This window comes from Rhineura floridana, chromosome 4, assembly GCF_030035675.1.
Source record: "Rhineura floridana isolate rRhiFlo1 chromosome 4, rRhiFlo1.hap2, whole genome shotgun sequence".
NCBI classification, from domain to species: Eukaryota; Metazoa; Chordata; class Lepidosauria; order Squamata; family Rhineuridae; genus Rhineura; species Rhineura floridana.
In genome coordinates, this window is record NC_084483.1 from 115,970,267 (window position 1) to 115,996,716 (window position 26,450).

A 26,450-nucleotide genomic window follows, 5' to 3' on the forward strand; every position below is an offset into this window, starting at 1 on the left:
TGCGGATGTTGCGTGATCAGCGCTTTTACAGGTGTAGAGCAAGACGTTCAAGAATACAAGTCCAGACAGATGGCTAGGTTTAAGAGTCATTTACTGTGGACATTAAAGACAGCAAACACACAGCTCAAAAGCCTTTCTCTTTCCCTCATGGCCACGATAACACACTTCTCACACTGAAACAGTTTTCCTCACAGAAACTCCTTCCCCCAACAGAATCTCCTTCCCCCACACTTGGCTGGCAGAACTGTCCAGCCTATATCTCTCTCGGTTCCCTTGGCAGCGCCAGGTGCTGGCCTTGACAGCTGTGCCAAGGCTCTGCAAGGCTTTGCAAGCAGCTTAACCCCTGCTCTGCTTTTCCTTGCTTTCAGTCTTGATGGAAACACAAGAGACAGTCATGCCTATGGGTCAACACCTTGGTCACCCTGTATGATGATCTCTGTCGGGAGCGAGACAGGGGGAGTGTGATTCTGTTGATTCTCCTTGATCTCTCAGCGGCTTTTGATACCATTGACCATGGTATCCTTCTGGGGAGACTGGCTGAGTTGGGAGTGGGAGGGACTGCATGGCGGTGGTTCCACTCCTACTTGGTGGGTCGGCTCCAGAAGGTGGTGCTTGGGAAACATTGCTCAGCACCCTGGACTCTCCAGTATGGGGTTCCACAGGGGTCAGTTCTGTCCCCCATGCTGTTCAACATCTACATGAAACCATTGGGTTCGGTCATCCGGAGCTTTGGAGTGCGTTGCCATCAGTACACTGATGACATGCAGCTCTAGTTCTCCTTTTCATCTTCTTCAGGTGAGGCTGTCAATGTGCTGAACCGGTGCCGGCTACGACAATGGACTGGATGAGGGTTAATAAACTGAGGCTCAGTCCAGATGAGACTGAGATGCTACTAGTGGGTGGTTCTTCTGATCAGATGGTGGATGTCCAACCTGTCCTGGATGGGGTTGCACTCCCCCTGAAGGAGCAGGTTCATAGCTTGGGGGTTCTCCTAGAACCATCTCTGTCACTTGAGGCTCAGGTAGCCTCGGTGGCATAGAGTGCCTTCTACCAACTTCGGTTGGTGGCCCAGCTGTGCCCCTATCTGGACAGGGATAACCTGGCTTCAGTTGTCCATGCTCTGGTAACCTCCAAGTTAGATTACTGCAATGCACTCTACGTGGGGCTACCTTTGAAGACGGTTCGGAAACTGCAGTTTGTGCAAAATGCAGTGGCCAGATTGGTAACAGGGACCAGACAGTCGGAACATATAAAACCAATTCTGGCCCGCTTGCATTGGCTGCCTGTATGTTTCCAAGCTCAATTCAAGGTGCTGGTTTTAACCTATAAAGCCTTACACGGCTTAGGACCACAATACCTGATGAAATGCCTCTCCCGATACGAACCCACCCGTACACTACGCTCAACATCTATGGCCCTCCTCCGGGTGCCTACTCTGAGGTAAGCTTGGAGGGTGGCAACAAGGGAGAGGGCCTTCTCAGTGGTGGCCCCCAAATTATGAAATGACGTGTGTGACTAGGTGCGCCTGGCACCATCACTGTTATCTTTTCAGCACCAGGTCAAGACTTTCCTCTTCTCCCAGGCATTTTAGCATGTGTTTTTAAATTGTTTAATTTTTTTTTAATAGTGTTTTAAATTGTTTTTAAAAGATGTGTTTTAAATTTGTATATTTGTTTTTAATGTTTTTAGTTACTGTAGAACGAGCAGAGAGCTTCAGGTATGGGGCGGTAAATAAATAAATAAATAAATATTGTTCCTTAAATCCCACCCCACACTTCCTGTAGAACACCACCCTAAAAAGAAGAAAGAAAAGAGAAACAAATGAACAAACAAACAATCCCTGAAAAATAAGTTTAAATGATGTAAAATAAAATGAAATTTTATGTTGTGCCTTTGGCGCAGAGTATTACAGATGGCATGCCAAAACTAACTTGCACAATGTTCCATATTTTGTTATTTAAAGGAAGGTGAAAAATGATTGTCACTGATCCATATGCAGCAGAACCTACAAGAACAGCAACAATTATGAAGACCAAAGACGGGTATATGCCAATGGAGGGCTACACCCATTCTCAGCTATGTTCGTAAAGTTAATAAAATCATACCAAACTGCTGCAAAAATATCTCTTTTCTTTTGTCTTCTAGCGACTTTGACCTTCTGGGAAAGTTTTTCTAGAAGGTCCAGTTGCCACATTTTTTGATACCACGAAGAAGTGAGGAGGTCAGCACAGTCTTCCCAATGTCTGGCAATGACACATTGTGCAGCATGATTAGTTCTTTCTGCTGTAAGTCCAGGTCTGGACTTAAAAGCAAATGTAGATATTCTTTGGTATATTAATTGCCAATTCCTCTTTGCCTCTCAGCAGCCTGATGCAAAAAGTTTCATAACTATGGGTTATATAAGTCCTATTCAGAGCAGACCCATTAAAAAGAATGAACCTAAGTTAGTCAGACTAATAGTAAGTCTATTAACTTCAATGGGTCAACTCTGAGTAGGATGAGCACTGGTTGTATATCGCCTTTTTCTTTTAAGCATTCTCTTTCCTCAGTGATAAAATATTCACCTCTTTTAGCTTCTCCAAACACTTCCTAATTTAAAGAGACTTTAGAGTAGACATATTTAGAATTGCACTGTAAGTATGGCCATTCTAAATGAATCCTTGTTCTGATTTTTGAAGCATTGCTGTCTTTGCAATGGCCCTTCAACTAATGTGCTAATTAATTGACTGCCTTGATGACTAAGTAGCCTTACAGTTTCCAAGCAAAATAATAGGTTTTTTTTGTTTGATTATCTCCAACAGGGCCTTGTTTCTATAAAATTCATTACATGAATGGAACCAGCTGTTTCAGTGGTGTTTGTTTTCTGTTCAAGTGGGAGTTAAGTCAGCAGTAACTCCACAGCATTTTATTGATATTTCATAGTTCTATGAATTATATGAGTATGCAGAAATATGGGAAAACAGATCCAAGGCTGCTGATTATGGGCATAATGGAAAATAGCTACTGATAGTGGAAAATAATGTATTTTATCCCAGAATGTATAACAAACCAACTTGTGTATTGGTAGAGATCTGATGCTTTCCTTTATTTCTAATTTTTCTCATCTCCAGAACTTTCCCTCCCAACTTGCAGATGGTAGGGAGTAAACTAACAGAGCTGAGGTCTGTAGGCATGGCTCCACATCCTCATAATAATAATGCTCAAATACGGCTCATGTACTGAGTCATTACTTGAGCCAAAAGTTATCAGATGAGTACTTTGGGTTTAAATTTGGGAGATGAGAACCCAAATGGGAGACAGCCCCCATCAGTTTGGAGGTGGACAGTACGTTTAAATGTTGTGATGAGGCAGTAAAACGCATCCCTGCCACCCAGAACAAATCTTACTTGGCACCTCCCTCCACCACCCCCAGCCCCATAAGAACAACGCTATGAGATGCCATCGGTTAGCACTGCTTTCTTCCCAACCTGCAAATTCAGCAAAAAAAAAACCAAGTTAGATGAAATGGTCTGCTCAATGTCTTAATGTGTAAAAGTGTGAGAGGGATTTTCCACTCAGTGAAGTTCTGGACCAAATTAAGTTTCAGAATAGTTTTCAAGGACAGTCCTCCATAAAATGCATTGCAGTAATGAAGTCTGGATCTGGGCTGGTTGACAGACCTCATCATCGTTAGATATGTCTCATAGATTTGTACATCAACATTGGGAAGGAAACCATGAAAGGAGAGGGAAATGCAGAGATGAGTAAACAGGTAAGGAAGGTGATGGGAAAATGTACTGGGAAATGTGAGATAACGCTTGTCATAACATCGTCTCATTTTCCTGCCAACAACTCAGGATGAATACTCAACAAACAGGTCATTTAGAAGCACCCATCTTCAGGGTGATGAGACAAGTAAATGATTTGGTGGTAAAGGGAGAAATGATATGATCTGACAACAGTCTGAATTTGGGGGGTGGGGAGGAGATGGAGGAGGCAAAGAGAAAATTAAGACACTGTGTTTTGACCTCAAGCAGAAGCCTGTAGGGCACAGTGGAACACCAAGCAAGGTGGCACCTCAGAGAGCAGCAAATGAGCAGTTTGCTCCAGTGAAAGCTGAGGGTAACTAAAGCCTTATAGCTCCTTCTGGTCTAAATTACTGCTGTCTCTAAGAAGTGTGGCTTATTTCTTACTCACCCCTACCCTGAAGGTGAGTGCTTTTATGCCTCTCCATGGCTTCTTGCCTGGTATGCTCCCTATCATCTTGGGCAGGTGTTGTGGAGTGGGTTGGTGTGTGGGTGCTTGATCCCTCAGAAGATCTGGAGAGTTTCTGAGTTTAGGCTCTGCAAATTCACAGCTGTCAATCACACATTTAGTAAATGGCAGCTGGCCGAGTTCTTCAGAGAGTGATATGGTGGACAGAGAGTAGCCCAGCTCATCCTCCTCCATCTCTGAACTTCAACTGATGCTCAAGACTAGGGCCATGATGACACAGGGTATGTCTCCCAATCAGGGTGACTGGGGATGTTGTCAATGGATAAGGACAGTGAATGAAGAGAGGAAGGCTAGGGAGGAAAGATGAGAAGTTCAGAGAACACAGTGAGCATAAAATGAAGATGAAGTATCCAAGCAGAAATTTATTTATTATATATATATCCCACCCTTCCTCCTAGAAGGAGCCCAGGGCAGAAAACAAAAACACTCTAAAACATCTTAAAAATAGACTTTAAATGATATTAAAACAAAACAGGAACAGATGGCATACCAATAGAGTTGCTACAAGCTATTGAGACTGAATCTGTCCAAATTCTGACAAAAATCTGTCAAAAAATATGGAAAACTAAATAATGGCCCACAGAATGGAAGCGTTCAATATACATCCCAATTCCAAAGAAAGGGGATCCCAGGGAATGCAGTAATTATCGAACTATTGCCTTAATATCCCATGCAAGTAAAGTAATGCTCAAGATTCTACAACAAAGGCTCTTACCATATATGGAGCAAGAAATGCCAGACGTCCAAGAGGGATTTAGAAAGGGAAGAGGCACCAGAGATCATATTGCAAACATACGTTGGATAATGGAATGGACCAAGGAATTTCAGAAGGAAATCACCCTATGCTTCATAGATTACAGCAAAGCCTTTGACTGTGTAGATCATGAAAAACTATGGAATGCTTTAAAAAAAATGGGGGTGCCACAGCATCTGATTGTCCTGATGCACAACATATACTCTGGACACGAGGCTACTGTAAGGACAGAATATGGAGAAACCGATTGGCTCCCATCAGAAAGGGTGTGAGACAGGGATGTATTTTATCACCCTATTTATTTAATCTATACACAGAACAAATCATACGGAAAGCAGGATTGGACCAAGATGAAGGTGTGAAAATTGGAGGGAGAAATATCAGTAATTTAAGATATGCGGACGATACCATACTACTAGCAGAAACCAGTAATGACTTGAAACGAATGCTGATGAAAGTTAAAGAGGAAAGCAGAAAAGCAGGACTACAGCTGAACATCAAAAAGACTAAAGTAATGACAACAGAAGATTTATGTAACTTCAAAGTTGACAATGAGGACATTGAACTCGTCAAGGATTATCTATGTCTTGGCACAGTCATTAACCAAAATGGAGACAATAGTCAAGAAATCAGAAAGCTAGAACTGGGGAGGGCAGCTATGAGAGAACTAGAAAAGGTCCTCAAATGCAAAGATGTATCACTGAACACTAAAGTCAGGATCACTCAGACTATGGTATTGCCGATCTCTATGTATGGATGTGAAAGTTGGACAATGAAAAAAGTGGATAAGAGAAAAATCAACTCACTTGAAATGTGGTGTTGGAGGACAGCTTTGCAGATACCATGGACTGCGAAAAAGACAAATAATTGGGTGTTAGAACAAATTAATCCACAACTATAATTAGAAGCTAAAATGATGAAACTGAGGTTATCATACCTTGGACACATCATGAGAAGACATGATTCACTAGAGAAGACAATAATGCTGGGAAAAACAGAAGGGAATAGAAAAAGAGGAAGGCCAAACAAGCGATGGATTGATTCCATAAAGGAAGCCACAGACCTGAACTTACAAGATCTGAACAGGGTGGTTCAAGACAGATGCTGTTGGAGATTGCTAATTCATAGGGTCACCATAAGTCGTAGTTGACTTGAAGGCACATAACAACAACAAAATCAATCAATCAATCAATCACTTTATTACAGTCAAAAACCAGATACAATAAAATATTAACAACAATTTCAAAAGATTAATTCGCGAAGAGGTATAAATGTTTTTTAAAAATTTAAAAATTAAAAGGCACACATTTAACAATCAGGGATACATATTTTTCTCCAACGGATTGCAGCAATTGTGTATTTGGCAACTACAAGAGTAACTTGGGGAGAACAATCCCCAAGTAAATAATCCACATAAAATCTTTCTGATCTACCGGGTAATGACTTTAAAATGGGCACGATTAGTTGTTGTCTTAAGTCTTGATACAAGGAGCAACGAAGAAGCACATGCTCGCTAGTTTCTATCTCGTCGTATCCACAAGGACATAGCCTTTTTAAGTAAGGTATTTTAACAAAACATCTTTAAAAGCATACTAAAAGAAAACATTCTTAAAAACGTCTTCTAAAAAAACTTTAAAAACATCTTCAATAGCAGTTCCAGCACAGACTGGGATAAGGTCACCACTTCAAAGACTTGTTGAAGGAAGAAGGTTTCACTAGACGCAAAAAAGATAACAGAAATGGTGCCTGTCTAATATTTCAGGGAAGGGAATTCCGAAGGGTAGGTGCCACAACACTAAAGCTCAGTTTCCTATGTTGTGCAGAAAGGACCTCCTGGTAAGATGGCATCTGCAGGCCTTCACCTGCAGAGCACAGTGATCGACTGGGTATATAAGGGGTAAGATGATCTTTCAGGTATCCTGATCCCAAGCTGCATAGGGCTTTGTACACCAAAACCAGAACGTTGAACTTGGCTCGGTAGCTAATGTGCAACCAGTGCAATTCTTTCAGCAGAGGGGTGACATGTTGGCGATACTCTGACCCAGTGATCAGTTGCGCTGCCACATTTTACACCAGCTGCAGCTTCCAGACCAAAATGAGAAAGGGACTTGGAGATGCTGGATTGGAAGGAGAGAAAAAATTCTGGGGTAGAGACGTACAGCTGCATGCCAGCATTTAGGTAGTACTGAAAGTCACGTGTGTAATGAAGTCAGTCACCCAGGGACTGAGAGAAAACACAGCAGACAGCCAAGAACAGAGCCCTGAGGGAGCCCGACAATGACAGAAGAAGCTAAGCAAGAGCTTCCCATATGGAATGATTGAATGAGTGATTTAGCAGGTAGGAAGAAAACAACAGGACAGAATCATGAGAGACCAAAGGCAAGTAAGGGAGACTTTTATATTTGGCAGTGAGGAGCGTGTTGGTGATGACTTTGGCTCATTCAGTTTTAGCAGAGTGCTGAGAGCAGGATCCAGATTAGAGGGATTCAAGAACAGAGCTGGAGCAAAGTCAAGACAGTAGGAATAAGTAGCATACTCCTGGAGTCAGGAAGGTAAATTGGGTGGTGATGGTTTACATTGTGAATGACTCATCAATCACAGATCAAACATCAGAAAGAACTCTCAAATACAGTGGGTTTTTTTTAATGAAGGCAATACACCTATTCAGCTATGAATCATCAAGCGTTAGGTGGTCCAAGTGGTGTATATGCAGTGCCCAAGGAGGCCCTTGCCTGTGGTTTATCTTGATCTAGGAATTGTATGTTCCAGTTTTCTTCTGTATATCATCAGGGTAACTCTGCTAAATGTTTTCTTCCACCCAGGCCCCAGGGTCAGCCCCTAACCAGAAAAACATTTAAACCCAAAAGCTGCATAGAAAGCTAATTTATATTTCACTGTAAATTATTGTTGAAATGCTTGTTGAAAATATGGAGTCTTTAAGATATTTTATGAGAGAAGCATAGCATGTTATCTTCTAATTAGAAGGGAAGAACACAGATTCTGCAGGGAAAAGCACAGAAGATTAACCTAAATATTCTAAAATAACATTTACTTTTAAATCTCTTTGAAGCTGTTGAAGCTGTTCAACATATGCTAAATTTCTCTAAGGACACACAATCTGTAACTAATAAACCCTCAGTAATATGTAGCTAAGAATGAATAGCTATCTGATTTTCTTTCTTTTTTAAAAATGTAATATTAAAGGTTTTTTAAAAATATAACTATGGCAGAGCTGATCTTTCCATTAGGCGCAGAGCAAGTGAGATGCCTCAGGCAACTGATTTGGGGTGTCATGAAAAGACACAAATTATTAGTTATTTAATGTATCATTGTTATATTTTTACTGCCACAGAAGAGAGGCATTTGTGCCAAAATAACTTTGCAGGCAGAAGGTCCCTGGGTCAGTCCATGACATCTTCATCAAAGGATCAAGAAGCAGGTGATGTTTTAAAAAAACCCTGCCTGAGACCCTGATGTAGACCAGGACTGGAAAACCATTTTGGCCTGGCAGGCCCACCCCTGCAGGTAGACTTTTACATGTGAATTGGACAACCCATCTGTCAATCTATTATATTATATTATATTATATTATATTATATTATATTATATTATATTATATTATATTATATTATATTATATTATATTATATTATATTATATTATATTGAATGTAGAAAACCTCTAACTGGTTTACAAAAAACATTAAAATTTTAAATAAAAACAGTTTAAAAAATTAAAACATATTAAACAATTAAAACAGCAATAGACTAAAAAGGTTAAAACACATCAACAACTATGTGCCTGGATTGGCTTGCCTATTTTTTTTCATTTAACAATGATATCAAGTGATTGACATCTGTGAAAGCCCCTCTCAACCGAGTCCTGCCTTTACCTGCCCCATATCTGACATCAGGGCATGGGCCTAAGCAAGTCTTTTTTGGTATGACAAGCCTTGAGCCTCCGCACTGGGCGCTAATTGTGGGGTGGAGTGACCCCAGGCAGTGATGGGAGGGAGGAGTTAGAATTCTCCCATCTATGACCTGGCTCTCGCGAGATCAACCACAATCCTAGGCAGTCTCGCGAGAGCAGCCAAGGGTGGAGCTAGACCCGGGCCTTTAAAGGCCCCAGTCTCCTGTGTGCCGGCTTCATGCTGGAAATGTGGTGTTCTCCCTTAAAAGTGAAAACTGATGCTGTGTGTATTCAAAAACAATATAGAACCAAATTAGAGGGAGGATTCACCCAATGGAATCCCAACCCTTGACTACCCCTCATTTCAATCAAAACATGCTGCTCCTGTAGCTTCTCAGTAAGGGCCAAACTAGATGTGAGGATAAATGCATGAAAGCATTAAACATGGCTATGGGGGAAAGCAAGCAGAAGTTCAAGTTTGGGACCATGGCACATAGACAATGAGGCTTAATGGTTCAAAAAAATATCCTACCACCCCCCCCAAGTTGCAATTAGCCTAGGAGGCAAACAGTGGTGTCAATGGAAGCTTCCCTCCTTGGGCTAATAGTAGCTTGGAGTGGGCAGTGATTTTAATTGGGACAATAGTGCAAGGCAAGGATGATTCCCCTGTGGCCTTCCAGATAATATTGGACTACAACTTATAATACTGGACCAGCCGGGACAATGTTTGGGGAGGATGGAAGTGGGAATCTAGTAACATTTGGAGGGCATCCCTGCATTAAGGTTCAGTTATTACACCCAAAGTATTTTGTCCTCAGGGCTACTGAATTGGAAATCTGCATTAAACAACAACAAAGTATACTGCTGCCAATTGGTACATGATACACAATTTGTGGCTACAGGTTAGAGTATGTTCACAACTCTCAGCATTCCTGTATTGCCCACACTGAAGTCTTGCACTAGCTCTTCAGAGAGAAAATAGTCCTGGAGTCAGGGCTGGTCCCAGACATGCCAGGGCCCTTGAGCACAAGCCTGCCCTGGGTTCCAGTGCTCCCCTTCTGCGATTCGTGGCAGGATCGCTGCTGCGGATTGCACAGCGAGAGCTTCCGAGCCCCTGCCATTCCCTTGCTCAAACTACCTTTCCCAGTTGTATTATGCAGTTGCACGCACAGTGCTGCCCTTAACCAAGATGTTGGCCAAGGTTTCCCTAAGGGGCTGAAGCCTCTGCCGCCATCTTGGCCCATGGAAGGGATGCACATGTGTAACCTCAGCTGCCATCTTGAGCAAGGGCAGCACTGTGCGCGCAACCACACAACACAGCCAAGAAAGGTAGGTTGAGCAAGGGAATGGTGGGGGCTCCAGAGCTCTCGCTGTGTGATCTGCGGCAGCGATCCTGTCACGAGTGACAGAAGAGGAGCAGGGGGGCCCTCAGGGGCCCTCAGCCAGGTCCCCACCTGTCTGCCCTTTGGAACTAGCCCTGCCTGGAGTCAACTTTATTTGATACAGACGCAGAAGTCATTTCAGGAAGGGGAAAGGAAATGGCAGGAACAATGTATTAAAAACTTATGAGGTGCTAATAAGGTTAAAACTGAAAAAGTAACAGCAAGATGGCCTCAACTGGAAAGACCGGGAGATATATTTGCTTGTCTGAGAAGTTCCGCTTTGGCTGGTTACTTAATTAAGGTGCCTTATATAACTTCCTTTACAGAACCTATAATTCACCAGCCAGGCTGTGTTCACTGAAGCTGAAAAATAACGAAGATTGCAGGGAGTGTGAGAAGGAAGGCCCTTTAAAGCATATCGTTTGGCAGTGTCCTAAAATTAAAATTTTCATAGAAATAAAAATAAAATAGTTAAAATATAACAGACACAGAAGTTAATGCCATGAAGATTATACAGTCCAGAAGAGACCCAGTGTGGTATATGCTCGCAATGTTCTTCAACCTTGGGTCCTCAGATGTTGCTGGACTACAGCCAGGGGTGTCACTACCGGGGTGCAGAGGGTGCGGACCACACCCGGGTGACACCCTGAGGGGGGTGACACCCAGAGCCACCCCACCCCGCACCGTTGGCCAGCAAAGGAGCCGAGAAGCACTCCGGGTTGGTGCAGCCAACTCCTCCTCGGAGGCGGGCAGGCGAGACCAACAGCAGGCGCCCGCTCGCTGGCGGTGAAGCCAGGACAGACCTTCCACCATCAGCCTGGAGCGTGTGGTGAGTGCATGCACGCACGCATGCACACGCAAGACCAGCCACCCCCATCCATGCACCCCCATCCATGCACCCCCATCCATGCACCTGGGAGGTCCGCACCCCCCCGCACTCCCGTTAGTGATGCCACTGACTACAGCTCCCATCTTCCCTCACCATTGGCTAACGTGGCTTGGGATGATGGGAGTTGGAGTCAAAAAACATCTGGGGGCTCACAGTTGAAGAACAGTGGTTGTACAGGCCTTACTATATGTAAGCTATAACAGGGAGATCTGAGTCCCTTCCAATCCCTACCCAGCCATGAAGCTCCACTGAGCAATTTTTACTTGCTTTATCTCTCAGCCTAACCTATTTTGCACTGCTGTGATGAGGACAAAATGGGATAATCTCCATCTTTGTCCATTGCCTTGGAGAACACCCAGGATAGAAATGTAGAAAACAATGGTTGGTACTAAGGACTGGAACAAAATGGCAACATCTTTTTAGCTGGAAACTATTTGAAATGGGGATGGGGAGGAGGAGGGAATCTACATCTTTATCCCATGATTGGAGGGCAAGTATGGGATATGGTAGGAATAGAAAATTCACAGATGTTTAAAATAATAAGAAGTTCATTAAATATTGGTCTTGAAGCTTGCCTTAATGACTAGCTTTTGCCATTTAATTTTATTTCAAATGTCATTCTTCAAAGGATCCTAGGTTGGCCTGTTTAGACTATTGAAACCAATAGTTTGAAGGATGCTTAACTCTGGATTGTGACTGTTTTTAAAAAGAAATGATCAACATGATATTTCCCCATCCTCCTGATACAGAATTTTGTTGGTTAAATAGACTCTGATTCTGTGTATATTTTTGTGATATTAAAAGTCAACAGGACAATATGTAGTTTAACATCAAGCCACTTTATAAGAAAAGAAACTTATCTTTAAAGAGCTGTTCATTGTAAGGGAATCACAAAGCCTGTTTTAACATAGTTGGAAAAGCTGACTAGGTAGAAAGTTCTGAATATAATGTAGATCCAGATAAAGAAAGGTGAACTAACTTAATAATGTTTGCCTCAATATCACATAAAAATAGTCAATAAAGTGCTTGGTTAGCAGCTTGGCAGTCCAATCCTATGCACATTTACTCAGAAAAGCCCTAATATGTTCAAGTGTACATGGGATCACAGCCTGAATCCATTTAAGAATCTTTTGCATATAAAATATTACTGAGCATATACCTATCCTACATTTTACTTCTTAAAATGTGCACCTTGGTCCTTCCTATACTCAGTTGGTAGTGTATATCTAGAGGATATTTGCTGACTGGTGACAGTTTAGGAAATGGTGAATCCTTCCGCAGTACACAAGGGTATTTAGTATTAGACTGAGAATGCAATCTTGAAGCAACAGAGTCCTATTTTGGTATTGCAATCTCTCATGCAGTTACAATATTGGGAGTGGAGAGAGCAGGACGCAACCTCCTCCGCTGTGTCCATAAAGATGCTTTGCACGTATTAGCAGGAAAAGATCTAAAATAGGGAACCCTACATGATTAGAACTTGCCACTACAGACTTTTCCCTTCCAACTTATGGAAGGTGATGGGGCAGAGCAATGGGATTACAACAGAGGGGGGAAGGCCAAGGAGCACAGCTTCACTCATCTGATTGTAATACATTAGGGAGAATGCCCAAACAGTGCTACTCTCTGGGGTATAAAAATGACCTTATCCCCCGGGTGCTGCAGTCAGTGGTGTAGTGGCAAATTTAAAAGTGCATGGTACTTCATGAGTTATGTCACACTCCCTTGCAGCTGCGCCCCTTTGCAGCATCTCTCTCTCTCTCACACACACACTCACATACTACTTGAGCAATACCCCCTTCATTAAGTAAGCACACCTGCTAGTGATGTGATCTGCAGCCACCACAGATTTGCCACTGATCCACTGCCACCCCTGCCACTGTGGAGAAGGAGGAGGCAGAAGAGGAACCCCCATCAAACAATAGAGCGGAGGCCTCAGCAACAGCCCCCCAAGCAGGGCCAGACCGTGGAGGAAGAAGAGGAACAGGAAGAGGAGGCACCATACCATGGGGCAAGAGACAGACTGCAGGCTGGGGTGGCAAATATCCACTTAATTCCAATCCCTCTGTGGTGGATTGGAGGGAGCCAGGAGGGGCTGCCTGCAAAAAAAGTAATGGGACAGCATCCTGACACATCCCAGCACGACTACACACCTGTCTGCAATGACTTTTAGGGGCAAGGAATGCTTCCATTGCTGCCATCTGCTGCCTGGGGTGGCTGCTTCTTTCTGCCTAATGATAGGGTCAGCCCTTTTTGGAACAGAAGGTAAAGGTAAAGGTGTCCCTGCACTTGTAGTGCAACTCGTTTCCCACTCTTAGGGTGACGTCTTGTGACATTTACTAGGCAGACCGTATATATGGGGTGGGATTGCCAGTTCCTTCCCCGGCTTTTCTTTACCCCCCAGCATATGCCGGGTACTCATTTTACCGACCATGGATGGATGGAAGGCTGAGTGGACCTCGACCCCTTTTACCGGAGATTCGACTTCCTCCTTCCGTTGGAATCGAACTCCGGCCGTGAGCAGAGCTTTGACTGCGTTACTGCTGCTTATCACTCTGTGCCATGGAGGGTCTTTTTGGAACAGAAGAAGGGCGGAAAAGACAAAAGGAGAGAGGGGGGGCAAGTTGAAGGCTGCAACCACCTGGGAACTGCACAACCTCTCTCTGATGTCAGGTAGCAGGTCTGCTAGTTGTGTGCTGTGTGCCTCCATTTATGGGCTAAGAAAGCTCTTAGAGGCAAAAAGTCTTCCTTCAGAAAATGGAAGTCTTGTCCGAATGAAGAAAATAAAAAAGAACACAAACTCTGGCAAAAGAAATGCAAGAAGACAATAAGGGATGCTAAAAAAGAATTTGAGGAGCACATTGCTAAGAACATAAAAACCAACAACAAAAAATTCTATAAATACATTCAAAGCAGGAGACCATCTAGGGAGACAATTGGACCCTTGGATGATAAGGGAGTCAAAGGTGTACTAAAGAACGATAAGGAGATTGCAGAGAAGCTAAATGAATTCTTTGCATCTGTCTTCACAGTGGAAGATATAGGGCAGATCCCTGAACCTGAACTAACATTTGCAGGAAGGGATTCTGAGGAACTGAGACAAATAATGGTAACGAGAGAGGAAGTTCTAAGCTTAATGGACAATATAAAAACTGACAAATCACCGGGCCCGGATGGCATCCACCCGAGAGTTCTCAAAGAACTCAAAGGTGAAATTGCTGATCTGCTAACTAAAATATGTAACTTGTCCCTCGGGTCCTCCTCTGTGCCTGAGGACTGGAAAGTGGCAAATGTAACGCCAATCTTCAAAAAGGGATCCAGAGGGGATCCCGGAAATTACAGGCCAGTTAGCTTAACTTCTGTCCCTGGGAAACTGGTAGAAAGTATTATTAAAGCTAGATTAACTAAGCACATAGAAGAACAAGCCTCGCTGAAGCAGAGCCAGCATGGCTTCTGCAAGGGAAAGTCCTGTCTCAGTAACCTATTAGAATTCTTTGAGAGTGTCAACAAGCATATAGATAGAGGTGATCCAGTGGACATAGTGTACTTAGACTTTCAAAAAGCGTTTGACAAGGTACCTCACCAAAGGCTTCTGAGGAAGCTTAGCAGTCATGGAATAAGAGGAGAGGTCCTCTTGTGGATAAGGAATTGGTTAAGAAGCAGAAAGCAGAGAGTAGGAATAAACGGACAGTTCTCCCAATGGAGGGCTGTAGAAAGTGGAGTCCCTCAAGGATCGGTATTGGGACCTGTACTTTTCAACTTGTTCATTAATGACCTAGAATTAGGAGTGAGCAGTGAAGTGGCCAAGTTTGCTGACGACACTAAATTGTTCAGGGTTGTTAAAACAAAAAGGGATTGCGAAGAGCTCCAAAAAGATCTCTCCAAACTGAGTGAATGGGCGGAAAAATGGCAAATGCAATTCAATATAAACAAGTGTAAAATTATGCATATTGGAGCAAAAAATCTTAATTTCACATATACGCTCATGGGGTCTGAACTAGCGGTGACCGACCAGGAGAGAGACCTCGGGGTTGTGGTGGACAGCACGATGAAAATGTCGACCCAGTGTGCGGCAGCTGTGAAAAAGGCAAATTCCATGCTAGCAATAATTAGGAAAGGTATTGAAAATAAAACAGCCGATATCATAATGCCGTTGTATAAATCTATGGTGCGGCCGCATTTGGAATACTGTGTACAGTTCTGGTCACCTCATCTCAAAAAGGATATTATAGAGTTGGAAAAGGTTCAGAAGAGGGCAACCAGAATGATCAAGGAGATGGAGCGACTCCCTTACGAGGAAAGGTTGCAGCATTTGGGGCTTTTTAGTTTAGAGAAAAGGCGGGTCAGAGGAGACATGATAGAAGTGTATAAAATTATGCATGGCATTGAGAAAGTGGATAGAGAAAAGTTCTTCCTCTCTCATAATACTAGAACTCGTGGACATTCAAAGAAGCTGAATGTTGGAAGATTCAGGACAGACAAAAGGAAGTACTTCTTTACTCAGCGCATAGTTAAACTATGGAATTTGCTCCCACAAGATGCAGTAATGGCCACCAGCTTGGACGGCTTTAAAAGAAGATTAGACAAATTCATGGAGGACAGGGCTATCAATGGCTACTAGCCATGATGGCTGTGCTCTGCCACCCTAGTCAGAGGCAGCATGCTTCTGAAAACCAGTTGCCAGAAGCCTCAGGAGGGGAGAGTGTTCTTGCACTCGGGTCCTGCTTGCGGGCTTCCCCCAGGCACCTGGTTGGCCACTGTGAGAACAGGATGCTGGACTAGATGGGCCACTGGCCTGATCCAGCAGGCTCTTCTTATGTTCTTATGTTCTTAAACATAGGTACACTCTAAAAGCACATGAGGCCACTGCTTTACCACTGCTAAGTAAGTCTGGTCAGTGCCTGGATGGGGGGGTACCTAGGAACCAGATGTACATCACTTCGTTTCCATGACAGAAAAAAAGACAGGATATAAATGTAATAAAATAATAAATAATAAATTAAGTATTACCAAAAAGCCATTAAATCTCCAGTGCACTCTCCTCCAAAGAAAATCAGAACAGCACTGACCCTGGGGAAGTGGGGAGCACATTACAATACATTTGCCACTAGCTGAAGGGTGCTGGTACACTGGCCTGTACTATCTTTTGCAACCTGGAGACAGAAGATAGCTATTCTTGAAGGTTCCCCAAGCTTGAACCCTGGAGGCATCATGTGGGTCAAAAAAGTATTAAACGTTTATAATTAGAAATTCTTCCCCACACACACACACCCTTTTTTTTCTCTTTTGCTGGTCAAATGCTTGTATAGTTTAGAAGCATGAAGAAAAATGTCATATATTAGCATTATCCAAATATTATGCTGAATGCCTTTTGCGTTAGCTCCATTTCTCAACGAACCCAGCCTTCATTTTATTAATGGCATTGTCAATGCACTGTATGAGAGGCAGGTCCAGGAGTTTTCCTTCTAGCATCCATTATTTAATATGATTTAAATTGACTTGGGAAATCTCTCTATGAGCATCTTCCGGCATGTGGAACCCCCTGCCCTAGTTTTAGGGAAGGAGGGAGGATCTGAATCACAGTTTATGCAGTGATTCAAAAGTTATTCAGCCATTACTAATATTAACTGGTGTCACAGTGTAATAGTTCTCATTGATTTGATTATTGCTCGTAAAATACTTTGGTGCATGGGTGAGCTGTGGTTTGCCCCCTCCCCCAATATTCACATTTATTTGGTGATTATTGGTTACTGTTGTAATGCCCCCCATAACTTGCCCCTTTTGTCAAGGCCCCTTCATTTTGTCCCCTCTGACACAGGCCCTACTTTCATGGAACTACAGCAGTATAAATAATCTGAAAGCTACCCTCCCCATTTATGCTGTATTACATTATGAGAGAAAGTGAAAAATAAGATAATAAAAGGGGCTTTCTCAAAAAAGAAGCAGAGAGCTCGATTAAATTTTGAAAGGCGTTTTGAAGGGCAGATTACCAAGTCCCTTGTGTGGTCCACATTGGCTCACATTGATTTAGGATGCTGTCAAGAGACTCCAGTGATATTCCCTTCCACTCCAGGCAGCAATGTCTCTCAGAATGTAATGGCTGCAGACTGAATCCTGATCTGATTATAGGAGGGGCAACTAGCTCTAATGTTCATATCTCAAAACTTTGCCTCAGCATTTTTGAAAAGGAGGAGGAGGAGGGGTGCTGCTCAGCACGACCAAGGTGACCTACGCACCTACTGCAACTTATCTGCACTTATTTGATATTTCCTAAGGTTACTATGAAAACTGAGGTAGATATTTTATGTGAATTTTGTTTTAGGGAATCACTGCATCTTAATAATCATAAAAATAAGAAACCTTTCTTCTTAGTTTTTGTCCTGCAGTATAATTTATCCCTTGACTAGCATGCTGATTGGCCAGAACACCCAGACAGCCAATTCAGTAGAAAATCATTAAGATTAAGTGCTAAGCACTATTTCAGTCTGGATTTGTCCCCTCTCCTTCAAGCCTTCAAATAGTTTTTGAAAAATGGCTTTGCATTTTGGTGGAGAAAATTACTCTGCCCAACTGAATTCTTGACTTTTCAACCCTTAACTGACACACACACACAAAGTTTGAAAGAGAAATTGTGTGGGTATATATATTATCTGTGGTGAATGTAATAGGCTGTAATTTAAGCACTATTAAGTACAATCCTTGTGTAGATGCACATTGTATAGATGTAACATAGGAATGCCTACGACTTCGGGTGCTGTAACAAAGGAATGTCCCACACAGTTTATTATGTATGTTGGAAAATGGCATTGATTCTCAGACATGTATATTGAAATGAAATAAATTTTAATATGGTTGTGTGGGCTCCAAAATCAGTCCTTGATTGAGAATATGACTGAAAAAGTGCCCACAAGTGATATTCATTCTAGAGAGAATAGCCTAACCATCTTATAAACGGCTGTTAGGTTTCCAATAGCATTTTGTAAGTTGCAATATTTTCCAGCAAGTGACAGAGTTTTTAGGAATTTTAGCTGTCCATTCAGAGATCTGGCGTCAGCTATTTGTTAAATAAACAAAGACTGTTGAGTTTAGACATTATAAATATATATTATAGTGTGTCAGTGACTATCAAAATGGGGATTAATTTTTTATAGTGAAATGTTTTGTCTTCCACCTACTTCAGCTGCTTTGATGTGGATCAAAAAATGCTGTAGCCAAGGTGGCTGCATATGCATGCATACATACACAGACACACAGTAGCAGTGCATGTGGTGGGGCAGGGCTGTGGAGCCACCGTCCTGACACCGCCGTCACCTGGACGGGGTAGAGGTGACATCAGGACTGTGCAGTTGCTTCAATGGAAGCACCAGGATCCCTCTGGCTAACGTAATTAAAGGAAGTTTAATAAGTTCTTTGGTCAGTATATTCTCCCAAATTGGCTAATAAAATATTTCTCCTTTTTCTTTTCTCCATTGTTTACACTTTTGCTACACTTTCTTTGTGTCTGTAATTGTACATATATTTATATATAAAGTAAGAGAACTAGACTGCAATCCTATGCACACTTCCCTGGGAGTAAACCCAAACGTGGTGAGTTTTTCTTCTGAGAAAACCTGCACAGGGCTGTAGTGTGAAAAACTGATATGTGTGTGCACGCATGTACGCATGCATGTGCATGTACCAAAAGACTTACCTTCAATACATTTGACAGAAATGTATTAGTTTTCAATAATTTGATTTACTTTCAGTGCATACAGCCTGAAGTCATTTAGTTGTTCCACTACCATTTCTCCAGAAAAATAAGTGCGTTCAAAACAAATGACTACTCTAATGTGACACCATATGTTTGCAGTCATTATCAGTTATCTAAAGATAAATATTTAACTATGATTTTCTCCAAATTACCCAGAATTCGATTAGAATTTGAAATCGCCATATAATTACTGAGCTATCATTCTTAGCATGGCAGAAAGAAATGAGAAGGTATTTTTAATTTGGAATAAATAGAAAGCAAAGGGTTATCTGCAACTCTTGCAAAAACCAGTTTCAGATATAACCTTTGAAGAAAGAAAAATCAAACACACTATGCAATGCTTCCTTTCATGTACGTGAACAACCTTGTTAAAAGTGGTGTCTTGGTTTGATTGTTAATATGATTTTAGGCAAATAATATGTTAGGCCAGTTTCTAATTAGCTTGAGCTTCTTATAGTTTCACATTCATTGTAAGCGGTATTTCAGCAGCAATAATTGATACAGAATTTATTTTACCAATGCTAGCTTGTCTTCTGCTTTGTGTGTGAAATCAAGCTGTTACTTACACAAAATAAAAAGGACTATGCAATTGCATGTTCCCTTAGGTACACAATGGTGCATGCTAAAATAGCTTATTTGCAATTGAATTTGAAGTGCCTGCATCATTACTGTTTCCAGTTTTGATTTCATTTGCCTCATTTCATCTCACACAAACTGATTTCTTAAATCAGGTATGGGGAATCTTTGGCCCTCCAGATGTTGCTGAAATGCAGCTCCCATCAGCCCCAGCAAGCATGGCCAATGGCTAGGGTTGATGGAAGTTGTCATTCAGTAACATCTGGAGGGTCAAAGGTTCCCTACACCTTTTTTAAATATTTATTAGGCCTTGGCTGTGCAAGATGAGCAGCCTCTATACTGCTATTGGCCTCATGGAAGGAATGCTTAGCCGTTTCTCATACATATTTAGAGATATTCATAACTAAAAGCCATATACTAACTAGAATTGAGGTCTGTTTCACACATCATAAAATGTCAATGTTTGATTTATACTTCAGCAGCACGTATAGGTCCTACATGGAGCAAGAGTTGCATTCATGTGCTCAGCACCACTACATACACCAGGGACTACATGAGCCACCCCTTTTTCATAGTAACTAGATCACAAAAAAATGCAAATTTGCTCATGCAAATTCCAATCACAATGGTGATTCTATGTTTACTAAGTGAAGATGCATGTGGGGTTGCCAACTTTTAATTTACAGCATCCTGGTACCTGAGCAGGAACACTTGAGGACTATTGGTGGGATGGAATCTGCTCAAAGGAAGTACTGCAATGCAAAGTACTAAATCTTCTAGCTAGACTAAAAGCAAAGTACTGAAATGTACATAGACATGATATTTTACTCTGAATAGGCAGAGAGTAGTAAGAAATTGTTGCGCAGTATAGCTAAGACTGCTTATCAGACAGACTTTGGACACTAAGAACTATTCATAAGTCATTTAAATTGGATGTAGTGCACTGAAATGTGAATCATAGAAAGAATGAACTTTTGTAGTTATATGATTGCACCGACATACACATTTTGACCTTTAAAGCCCTAAATGGCCTTGGACCAGTGTACCTAAGGGACCGCTTACGTCCATATGTTCCTACACTGGATTTAATATCATCTGCCTCTAGTCTCCTCTGTGTGCCTGGAATGAAAGAAGCTAGATTGATAGGCACGCGGGAGAGAGCTTTTTCAATTGTGGCTCCCAGACTTTGCAATTCCCTGCCCCCAAAAGCCCATTTTGCTCCCTCCCTGATGGTTTTCTGGAAACTTGTAAAAACTATTTTGTTCCGGAGAGCCTTTGGTTGGGTCAGCCTGACACTGTTTAAAAAAATTTATCTTTTATTTTTATCTTTTAAGTTCTTTTATTCTCACTCCCTCATATGTGTATGCACATATATACATGTATGTATGTTTGTATGTGTGTGTATGTGTATGCATAATGCATAATACATTTTATGTATTTTAATTGTATTCTATGCATTTTAATTTACTGTAATGTTTGTGTTTTTATTGTGTATTTTATTATATATGTGTGCAATTTTATTGTAGCCGCCCTGAGTGCCCTATTGTAGGGTAGAAGGGTGGGATAGAAATATTTTAAATAAATGTATGTAAATAAATAAATACACATCTCTAGTACACATCAAAGGTTAATAATGCATAGAATCATATTTAATACTAGGGGCCTCCTCCTCTGTGTACCAACCCCACCTCCTGATCCCAGGAACAGGAACCCTGCCACCTGTTCTTCCGTAGCTTGCCACCCCCTGCCCTGCCTGCCTGCCAACCCCTGCCACTACCTTACGCTTGCTACCTAGCCTAGCCTTGCCTACCTGCCTCCCCTCACCTGCTTGCCAGTCTGTCTTGCCTGCTGCTGCTATGCCCCCCCATCTTCTGTTGTCTTGTCCACCTGCCTCACCTCCTTCCCTCTCTCGCCTGCTTGCTGGGCTGCTGCCACTGCTATAACCCTAGAGCATTTAGAAAGCTGTTGTCACATGATTACAGCATTATGACAGCATAAGAAAAATGTATCAGCTGTGTGTGTGTTCAGCAAGATATGGTGTACAATAAAACTGGATCTCTTTGCTGTTTTCTGATATTGGGGTCTGCATAAATAATCTTCCATTTAGTGGAAATGAAAGAGTATTGAGAGTCCCACCCTTCTCTACCTCCCTATTTCAAAGTGGTTGGTGCAGTTTTTCCTACCTGTTGACAAACATAAGTGAGACCTTTGCCAACATCACAGCACTCCTTCCAGTAGTGAATTCAAGTGGTTGAATGGCAACAGGATTGGAGCCAAAACAAAGCCACTCAGAAAAGTAAGAAGGTATGTATGAGCATGCTTCAGGGAACCCCCATGCCATACTCATGGATTGTTGAGTGTTAGTTTGGGGAGCCCCACAGAGAACAGGGCTGAGGTAGGGGAATTAACCTGCTTCAGCTCCTTATAGCTTATAGTATCCTGGAGGAGTGTGTCACTGGCTGGCTGGAACCATGAACAGAAACACTCCTGTTAGGAGATGAGGATACACTGACATTTTGTTGCAGGCCCAACTGGTCTGTTTAATGAGGGGAACTTTGTCATACAACAGGGCTTTCCTAGCTCCCCCCCATACTATAGTCCCCTGCCCACCTGCAACCAAAAGCTGCTCCTGTGGGTTGAAGGATCCTCTGGAATGGCATGTGATGGAGCACAGAGGGCTGCAGTGGAACAGATTAAGAATTCAGTGGGCAAGTGGAAGGTCTTATTATTTATTATTTATTTATTATATTGATTTATATCATGCCCTTCCTCCCAGTAGGAACCCAGGGCAGCAAACAAAAGCACTAAAAACACTTTAAAATATCATAAAAACAGATGTTAAAATATTATAAAAACATATATAAAATATTAAAACATCTTTTAAAACATTTTTAAAAGCTTTAAAAACATCTTTTAAAAAAAGGTTTAAAACGCGTTTTTTTAAAAAAAAAGTTTAAAATATTAAAAAGCAATTCAAACACAGATGCAGATTGGGATAAGGTCTCAACTTTAAAAGGCTTGTTGAAAGAGGAAGGTCTTCAGCAGACGTGGACAAGACAACAGAGATGGCGCCTGTTTAATATTTAAGGGGAGGGAATTCCACAGGGCAGGTGCCGCCACACTAAAGGTCTGTTTCCTATGTTGCACAGAACGGACCTAAAACTAGAACCTTGAACTTGGCCTGATAGCTAATGGGCAGCCAGTGCAATTCTTTCAGCAGTGGGGTGACATGTTGGCGATAACCTGCCCCAGAGAGCAGTCTCGCCACCATATTTTGCACCAGTTGCAGCTTCTGGACCAGAGGGAGTACGACCCCATCTAAAGCAGGCAACTGGCCAATTATCCGAACTCAGGAACCACCAGCCCACAGCACCTCCATCTTGCTAGGGTTCAGACTCAGTTTATTGGTCTTCATCCAGGGCTTGCATGAATCTTGGATCCAAGCCAATGAGTTTCCAAGCAGTATTACATCTGAGGTCAAACCAATCACTTGTGACACAATTGTATGCATGTTTACCTGGAAGCAGGTAAGTGTGCATCGGATCACAGTCTTAGCATCTTCTAGCCTGAGCTACTTATTTCTCACAGGATAAAGTTACAATCTAGTGCTTGATAAGTTTGCAGCACACCATATTTGATTATGCTGTACAACATTCAACTTAGGAAAAAATAAGTTTGAATTCTTATTTTGAATAAGTTTGGGCTCCTGCTGGGAGGAAGGGTGGGAAATAAATCAAATAATAAATAAATAAATTCTTTGCAAGCAAAATTCCCTTCAGTTCCACTATCTATTAATTACTGAAGTAAACTGATTCTGAAATGCAGCAATAAACAAAAACAAATGATCAACAGGGGAAAAACAAGTTCCAGATGCAGAAGATAATCTTCCATTGATTAGCTGTTGCTGATGGCAGTATTCCAATTGTCAGGCAAGTTCTGATGGATCACTGCTAGGGGGGCAATGGACTGGGATCAGTGCTATGATAATCTGTAAAAGAGCAGAAGCTACAGAGAATACAAGCCCAAGCAATATCTGTACAATAGTGTGCAATTATGCAATTGTAATTGACTCCTGAGTGTAATAGAAAGAAAATACGTAAGGGAAGCTCTTTTAACTTAGAGAGTCATCCACTGTTGTTGACAAGTTACAAATTTATCCGGAATTGTTCAGGCAAAAGTATGCTTCATAAGCAATAAAGGCATGTGGGCATTCCAAATACTGGCACAGACAAGGCTGAACAACTGTTGTCAGGGGCGCTAAAGGAAGAGCAGGCAACAGTGGGATCATGATGTGGCAAATCAGAACTGTGTAGATTGTTGGGCAACTAAACTTGCCCTGAGAAGCAGACATTACTCTCTGATGGCTTGTAAACTGACAAGTTTGGAGTTTTATTATATCACAGGAAGGCAGAATATAACTGCCCAGTCATTAGATAGATAGAAGATAGCTAGAAAGGCCATCATAATTTAAGCCTAGAGAAACCTGCTGTGTAGACTTGATCAAAGTGTTCTAGTGACACAAACTGGACAAAGAAAGAGAATACCTTGAGCCCCAACCCTCCAAGAATATCAAGGGGTGAGTAAAGGCTTTCCCCAGGATGGTCTATTTATTACCTTAACATGCTCCTACAAACCTTCCTCATGATTCCTGAACAGCCTGAACAGTCACTGTGGCAGAAGGTTACGGGGCGGCTGAGTGTGGTCGAGAGCGGTGCGGCGTGGCTTACCATTTTTCCGGCCTTCACCGTTGGGGCGCCGCGGCTTTGGGTTGCCTTGCCTTTGCTGCCGTTGGGTCGTGGACCGGGCTGTTGTGCTGCGTTCGAGCGGTCTGGGTGCTGCCGTCGTTGCCGCTTGCCGCTTTTTGCCGCTTGTGGCTGCTGCGGGGCGTCTTTGCGGGGCGTCTTTGCCACCGTCGTCGCTGCTCCTTCTCTGGTCCTCTGGCTTCTGGCCGCTGTGGCGCGGCTGTTCTTGGGCCGCTGTCGTCGTGGGTGCTGTTGCCGCTTGGGTTTTTGCCCTGTCGCTGCCCTGCTCGTTCTGCTCCCTGCTTGCTGCGTTGTCGGCCGTCGCTGTTCTCGCTGGTTGTGTGGACGTTGCTTTTGCCATCGCTGTCTCCGCCATTTTCGCCATCATTGTCATCGGAGGTGGAGCGGGTCGTCATCTGTTTTTGGGGGCGTGAATGCTGCATTTGCTGTTCTGGGGTGCTGTGTGACTCTGTCCCTTTTGTTTTATCGTCATCTGGCCATCATTGCTGCTGTTGCTGCGGCTCCTTTAAGTGCGGCTCTGTTGCTACTATAGCTTAGCTTCTGAGATTGTAACATCTTGCCTCATTGCTGCCACCTGGAGGCAAATAATATGGTTGCATGTGTATTATGTGTGAATGATTGAGTTGTGATGTATGTGAGTTTTTATTTGGAAGTTTTGTAGTTATCTTAATATTGTTTGATTGTTTTATATGTATGTTTATTGTAGTGCGTGATTGATTCAGTGTGTGTGTGTCTGTGTGTGGATTTTAGTGTGTATTGGTGTGAATGTGCATTGTGTGGGTGACTGTTATTTGGTGAGTGTGTATTGTGTGTTTTATTAGTTTTAATATGTGCCTGGGAGAGTGTATTATACATCGACCGGGGAGACTTTCGGGGGGCCCAATTAGCATAGTGACGGGTAATGGGAGGTACGGCGTTGTGAGGAGAATGTGCCAGATAAGGGGAACTCGTCCCAGACAAGTAGTGTCTGTGACTTGTTCCGGTTCTCCTCACATCCCCAGGACTGCTGGTTGTCCTATCAGTCAGCCTTCGGATCTCCATGTGCTGTTGTTAAACGCCAGGTCGGTTCGCCATAAGATCTCCCTTGTTCATGATTTAATTGTGGAGGAGGCGGCCGACCTGGCGTGCATAACTGAGACCTGGGTGGGCGATCAGGGAGGAGTTGCTCTTTCCCAGCTTTGCCCACCTGGGTATATGGTTTAGCATCATGGTAGAACCGAAGGACGGGGAGGTGGGGTTGCTGTGGTCTATAGGAGTTCTTTCTCACTCACCAAGCACCCTGTCCAGGTGTCGACTGGTTTGGAGTGTCTCCACCTTGTGCTGGGCCAGAGAGACAGACTGGGAATTTTGTTGGTGTACCGCCCACCCTGCTGCCCAACAAATTCCCTAACTGAGCTGACAGAGGTAGTCTCGGAGGTATTGCTGCGGTCCCCTAGACTATTGGTACTGGGGGACTTCAACATCCATGCCGAGACTGCTTTATCTGGGGCGGCTCAGGACTTCATGGCCTCTATGACAACCATGGGGCTGTCTCAGGTTGTTACTGGCCCAACGCATGTGTCGGGACGTACTCTTGATTTGATCTTCGCTACTGGACATGGAGATGGTGATCTGGTGGTTGGGGGTTTTTCATCTACCCCATTGTCATGGACAGAGCACCGCTTGCTGAAGTTTAGGCTCACGGCGACCCTTTCCCTCTGCAAGGGTGGGGGACCTATTAAATTGGTCCGCCCCTGGAGACTAATGGATCCTGAGGGTTTCCAAAGGGCTCTGGGCGATTTCCCGACTGAGAAGACTGGCGCTCCTGTCGAAGCCCTGGTTGGATTGTGGAATACGGAGATGACCCGGGTGGTTGACACAATCGCTCCCATGCGCCCCCTCCTATGTAGAGCTCATACAGCTCCATGGTATACCGTGGAGCTGAGAGTGATGAAGCAAGAGAGGAGGAGGCTTGAGTGCAGATGGAGGCGAACTCCTGACGAATGCAATTATGCCTTGGTGAGTGCCTCTTCTAAGCGGTATGTAGTAGCGGTGAGGGCAGCAAAAAAGAGATATTTTGCTGCCACAATTAAGGCATCTCTCTCCCGCCCGGCGGAGCTCTTTAAAATCATTCGAGGGCTTTTACATTCTGGTCCTCGGGACATTATAGATTCATCTGTAGCCCGCTGTCATGA

At 43.0% G+C, this 26,450-nt stretch overlaps 1 protein-coding gene across 1 annotated transcript; it reads right to left on the minus strand.

Annotated features, from left to right (window-relative positions):
- Window positions 1-1,757: 1,757 nt before the first annotated feature.
- Window positions 1,758-24,813, minus strand: LOC133384176 (nucleolar and coiled-body phosphoprotein 1-like). The gene is made up of 5 exons (XM_061626100.1): window positions 24,241-24,813; window positions 5,815-5,856; window positions 3,387-3,467; window positions 1,932-2,005; window positions 1,758-1,793 (listed from the first exon to the last, which is right to left on the minus strand). The coding sequence occupies exons 1-5, from the start codon at window positions 24,647-24,649 to the stop codon at window positions 1,758-1,760; spliced, it is 642 nt and encodes a 213-aa protein (XP_061482084.1). The 5' UTR covers window positions 24,650-24,813.
- Between the last annotated feature and the right edge of the window lie 1,637 nt (window positions 24,814-26,450).

Excerpts from the sequence above, each read along its gene's own strand:
- LOC133384176 (XM_061626100.1), bottom strand. The coding sequence starts at position 24,649 with ATGACAATGATGGCGAAAATGGCGGAGACAGCGATGGCAAAAGCAACG. Across the intron at positions 2,006-3,386 it reads GTGGTGGAGGGAGGTGCCAA|GTTCTGCTGCATATGGATCA; the intron begins GTAAGATTTGTT and ends CTGTTCTTGTAG. Across the intron at positions 1,794-1,931 it reads AAATATGGAACATTGTGCAA|GGTGGTGTTCTACAGGAAGT; the intron begins GTTAGTTTTGGC and ends TCTTCTTTTTAG.